This window comes from Pelmatolapia mariae, linkage group LG23, assembly GCF_036321145.2.
Source record: "Pelmatolapia mariae isolate MD_Pm_ZW linkage group LG23, Pm_UMD_F_2, whole genome shotgun sequence".
NCBI classification, from domain to species: domain Eukaryota; kingdom Metazoa; phylum Chordata; class Actinopteri; order Cichliformes; family Cichlidae; genus Pelmatolapia; species Pelmatolapia mariae.
Window position 1 is genome coordinate 10,946,153 of NC_086246.1, and position 5,617 is coordinate 10,951,769.

Below are 5,617 nucleotides of genomic sequence, written 5' to 3' on the forward strand. Positions count from 1 at the left end.
TGCAATTATCAAATGTAGTTAGAAGTGGTAACCAGACAGATCAATAATTACACTTTAATCTGCTCCATAATGAAAGTAAATCTTCTTCTCCTTTACTCTCATCTCAAGGCAGATATAGAAATATAGTTTGGTCTGCACACATTCTCATGCAGAAAGAGTAAAAATTAGCAAAGTTGAGTGAAAAGTGATAAATAATTATGTTACAGCCATATTTTGCAACAACAAAACTTCCATCACTCTGGCTATACAAACACACACACAGGAACACAGGATTTCCTAACCTGTCCACCCACACATGCACAGCACAGAATAAAAGTGCAGCTTCAGCTCCTGTGAAGCTACAGCTACAGCACCAGTCCAGAGTGAGACTCCACATCTGAGGACTTCAGCAAGAGAAACATGGAGCTGATCACCAGAACTCTGCTTCTGGGTCTGGCACTTTCCCTCATTAATGCAGCACCTGCGTGAGTGTTAATGAGCTCCATTTATATTTTGAAGTTTTAGTCAAAATAGACAATTCGTGTTGGCAGGATTTTTCCTACTATCTTGGCTTTAAAGGCAACATGATGTGCCATGTCTTTTAAAATAATTTGTGAACACTTGCAGTACGAATTCTCTGTGTGTTGATTCTTTGTTGAGGTTAAAAAGGCAAAATGTGAAACAACTCATATTTTGTTTCTGTAAATTCAGGAATAATGGAACATATTAAAATTGATAACCTTTCTCAAAATATCAGTCTGTAACTATTTACATAGAATAATAGAATAATTTCTGGATTTTTTTTCTTCTTATCAGTTGGCGATTTAGTGAAAAAGTCAGCTTCATCCATTTGGAACCCTGTTTGTTAGATTACAAAGTTCACCAGATGGATCAATTGAACAAATTTAAGACTGCTTAGTCATCATATTATCATGCTGTTTTGTCAGTGACTCACTTTTTTTTAATCTAGAAAAATAACTTTTTGAAATTATCTACAGGCATCAAGACGAGCCAGCACCAGAAGGTAGGATTTTATGTACATAAACTGTACGTTGTTTGTCAGCTACATAACAGCTAGATCTCAATCACAGCAGCATTCTATACTGAGCAATACTCGTATGTGTCTAATGACATGCATTTTGAATATTAAAGTTACATTAACAGTTAAAAGTATGTTACTTTTATCTTGGGAATAAAGATGGAGATACTGCTCTACCAGACCGGTGTGAAGGAATTGAGTTTGACGCCATCACTCTTGATGAGAGTGGAAAAAACCCCTTCTTCTTCAAAGGTATTGGACATGTTCTTTTTCTTAGAATGTTGGACTAAATCATCCTCTAAAATATTGTGTCTGTGGTGTTTTCTCCTCAGAGGGCCACCTGTGGAATGGTTTCTATGGTCCAGCTAAACCCTCAACGATGTTCTTCAAGGAGCTAGATGAACACCACCATCTCGGCCATGTCGATGCTGCTTTTCGGATGCACAACCCAGAGAACCAAGATGCCCACGATCACATCTTCCTCTTCTTGGTACGATCCTCATATGCTTTCAGCTATCATATGGGTCAAGACAAGTGTTGGTCAAGTTACTTGAAAAAGGTAATCAGTAACTAATTACTGATTACTTCCCCCCAAAAGTAATCCCATTACTTTACTGATTACTTATTTTCAAAAGTAATTAGTTACTTAGTTACTTTTTAAAAAAATTATTTACAACCTGAATAGGTAATAAAGTGATAGCTCTTTCAGCCCAATTCTATTTTTTCTGCATAATCCATCATATAAAATGTAATCAAATGAAAAAGTCTCTTTTTGAAACTTGTTTTATTAGTTTTAATCTTTTAACTTTACGCATGAAGCAAACATTAAATTATTAAACATTCTCTGACTGGAAGAAATTTGTTTAACATTTAAACCTATTTTCTGCACATTCCAGCACATAAAATAAAATAGTTTTTTGTGTTTACACTCACTCTTTCAAATAGATGCACGTAAAACACAGCAGAAAATAAATAAAATCATAGACTCAGCGGTCCAGTTGTTCTATTTTCACCTGTATAGCAGGAGTGGGGCAGGCGGAGGTTTGCCCTGGTGCAGGTGTGTCGTAGCGGTCAGTGGAAGGATCTGGGAGTTTCACATTCCCGTTGCAGCGTGCTGTCGGTGCTTGCTCGGAAGTTTAGGGGTTTTTTTCGCTGTAAAAAGAAGTTTTCTTCCCACGCAGTGAACAGCGGACGCTAATGTTTTTGTCACTTTTTACGGAATCAAACTCAAAGTAAGGTCAGTACTTCCACGCTTTAAACGCTGCACGGTCATACTCTCTGCCGCACTCGTTATATTATCCATTGTTGATCTGCACACAGCTGTTGCCACGAACGTTGCACTCGCTTACATCATTGTCATGAGACACTCTCGCAAAAAAATCACGTTTTAGTAACGCAGTAACGCAGCGTGCTTATGGGAAAGTAACAGTAATCTAATTACCTTTTTTGCAATAGTAAGTAATAGTAATAATTACTTTACTCGTTACTTGAAGAAAGTAATCGGATTACAGTAACACGTTACTTGTAACGCGTTACTGCCCATCTCTGGTCAAGACATCTTTTACTGATCTCAGATATTGTGTACTATTTTGTACTATTGTGTACTATTTCCAGGATGACCACATGTTCAGCTATTACAACCACACTCTGGAGTCTGGATATCCAAAAGCTATCCAGGAAGATTTTCCTGGAGTCCCCACACATCTAGATGCCGCTGTGGAGTGTCCTCAAGGAGAGTGCGTTACCGACTCTGTTCTGTTCTTCAAAGGTATGTTGGCATTTACTGCTGCAAAACTGTTCAGTAAGTCGAAATGAATTCTTTGACAGCATTGTTGAGTACTGTGATATAATGAGGCTACAATAAATAAAAAAGAACATTGTGATGACTTGTGATCTCCTTCTCAAAGTGGTCATTTCCCTCCATAGGGCAAGATGTGTATGTTTATGATATAGTCACAAAGACAGTGAAGACCAAGGCGTGGCCCCACCTGCCTCTCTGCACCTCTACTTTCCGCTGGTCAGAACACTACTACTGTTTCCATGGACACAACTTCACCAGGTTCAACCCAGTATCAGGAGAAGTTAGCGGCACGTACCCAAAGGATGCCCGCAATTACTTCATGAAGTGCGAAAACTTTGGTGGGTTCATTAAGAAGAGAATCTTAGAGATTCATTTTGGAGGTTTTTTCGTCAGATACATGCAATCTTGTGTGTTTCCCGCAGGTCACGGAGGTGATCACAAGGCTCCTAAATGCAGCGAAGTCAAGCTAGATGCCATTACTACAGATGACAGAGGCAGAATTTATTTATTTACAGGTAATGTGACATATGTTTCAAAATCTCAGTCAGCTCTCACTTAGTGTGATCTCCCATAACTGAATAAATAGATTATAATTGAATTATTTCTAGATGTGCCTTTAGCTGAGGGAACTTGGGACAGTCCTTGTATTTTGAGTTAATTTAGAATAAGCAATAAAATTTCAAGCAAAAAAAAAGATATTTCAGTTATTTTATTGCCATCAAACATCAAACTGTAAGATTTTAAAAACCAAAAACAATAACATTAACAGTCAACTAAATAATGATGTTACCAAGCTAAACTAAGAAGGTGTGTATTAATAACACACTTAAAATAGCATTTAGCTATTTGGCTAAGTAACATATAGCCTTATGTAACTGCTAAAGTAGGATTCTTTTGCAGTTTAGTTGTTGCACAGATCAAACAAACAAATTGTAACTTTTTTTTTGTAACTTTACAACTTGCCAGGTGTATTTTTGAACTTTAGTGAGAGTCAGGCTAACCCGGAAAGTTTACAAGGAAACAGCTGAGCTAATAGTATGTTGATCCGCACTTTATATGTAGCATACAGATTTAGGAGTGCTTCATCCAAATGTGATCCTGTAATGGGGAAAAAATGTCTTTAAGTTTTCTGCCATGATAAAGAACAAGTTCAATTTCTCAGGGCTTAACTACATGCGTGTGGACAACAGGCGTAACGGCCTTCACGGCTTTCCAATAACCAGGGGATGGAAAGAAGTGACAAACGGGGTGGATGCCGTTTTCTCCTACACCAACAAAATGTACTTGATTAAGGTAGACACCATATAACCACTCAGTTGTTGTTCCCCCCAATTTCTGTGTTGAAGTTAAAACTAAAATCCACTTATTCTAACATAACACTTACAGGATGATCAGGTTTACATCTATAAAACTGATGCCCACTACGTCCTGATTGAAGGTTACCCTAAATCCCTCAGGGAGGAATTAGGCATTGAAGGAACCGTGGATGCCGCTTTCCTCTGTCCCAATGAACACACAGTTCATATACTCCAAGGTAAGTTACTGAGTGCTTATGTCTTGGTTTTTGTGGAGAAAATTGTTATTTACATATGCTTTCTCCAAAAGGACACATGATTCGTGATGTTGACCTCACTGCCACACCCAGGGTCATCAACCGAGAAATACATTTGCCCTTGCCTGACATTGATGCTGGTCTCTGTGGTCCAGATGGCATTAAAGTGTTCAAGGGGTCACAGTATTACCTCTATGAAAGTCTCATGGTATTGGCTACAAGCAAGATTGCTCCTGTTCCTCGAAACATCACGTCAGGAATGATGGGGTGCGAGGATTAATCAGAAAAAGAAAAATGAGGAAGAAACCTTAATAATAATTTACTGGCAAGTCAGTTTTTGGACGTGAAGACTCCAGTGAAACCTAAAGTAATAGGGAACAGCTTTATTAGGTGACCAACGCATTTTGGCTTGTGGCCTTAATCAGCGTCATTCAAGTCAGTTTTTGGAAAAATGATCATGTCTTGCAATGAAGTTTGACTTGCTTGGTGAATAAAGCATTTTTTCATGGGGAAATCTTTATTATTAAAGGGTCTATATTTTGAATCTGCAAGCTTGGAACTGAAATCAACCAAATTCAGTTAAAATGAAGTAATGTCAGAGTTTGGCCACGAGAGGACCTACTGTACAAAGGCATGCATATTGCCATGCATGGCTCTGTCCCAGTGATTTGTTTCTTTAATGAACAAAGTGTGTCTTCTTCTTGTTGTTGCACTGATATTACAGGTCCTCTTGCTGACCAAAAGTTTTTTCTTTTCCCATAGCTTTCAGAAATGATACTGGTACTTTAAAACTTATATACATTTCTTTTCTGTCAGCTTTATACAATCAACACTGAATGTTCTAGTATCTGAAAAATCCTGTTCAGGACTATTATTTGACTAAAAGGCATCAGGTCAAACAAACAGCTCATGCAGATTGTTTTCAGTCATTGCTTCTGTGCCCAAATGGGACACATCCTCTGATGTCACATCCAAGGGGGCACTTGAGTGCTCTAAATGCCTCTTTTGTAAGTGCATCTGCCTTCCAAGGGGCTCTTCGGTCGGCCCAGATAACATTTCGGTTAGCTTAAGTGCTCCTTTAGTGTGAAAACTAGGAATTAAAAAAATGAACTTTTGGCTTAACCTCTCCCTCTTAAATAGCCTATTGATTGCACAAATGCACAAGGGCAGCACAGTAATGCACGTGATGGAGCTTTTATCCATTGTGTTGTTTTTAAAATAATTTTCCTCAGACAATCTCTTTTAC

At 38.2% G+C, this 5,617-nt stretch overlaps 1 protein-coding gene across 1 annotated transcript; it reads left to right on the forward strand.

Moving 5' to 3' along the window:
- Nucleotides 1-229: 229 nt before the first annotated feature.
- hpxb (hemopexin b) lies at nucleotides 230-4,876 on the forward strand. The gene is made up of 9 exons (XM_063466326.1): nucleotides 230-462; nucleotides 1,144-1,270; nucleotides 1,351-1,508; nucleotides 2,633-2,786; nucleotides 2,945-3,157; nucleotides 3,242-3,334; nucleotides 3,982-4,112; nucleotides 4,206-4,353; nucleotides 4,425-4,876. Exons 1-9 carry the CDS (start codon nucleotides 400-402, stop codon nucleotides 4,649-4,651), a joined length of 1,314 nt encoding a protein of 437 aa, XP_063322396.1. The 5' UTR covers nucleotides 230-399; the 3' UTR covers nucleotides 4,652-4,876.
- The last annotated feature ends 741 nt before the right edge of the window (nucleotides 4,877-5,617 follow it).

Excerpts from the sequence above, each read along its gene's own strand:
- hpxb (XM_063466326.1), top strand. The coding sequence starts at position 400 with ATGGAGCTGATCACCAGAACTCTGCTTCTGGGTCTGGCACTTTCCCTC. Across the intron at positions 1,509-2,632 it reads ATCACATCTTCCTCTTCTTG|GATGACCACATGTTCAGCTA; the intron begins GTACGATCCTCA and ends TACTATTTCCAG. Across the intron at positions 2,787-2,944 it reads CTCTGTTCTGTTCTTCAAAG|GGCAAGATGTGTATGTTTAT; the intron begins GTATGTTGGCAT and ends TTCCCTCCATAG.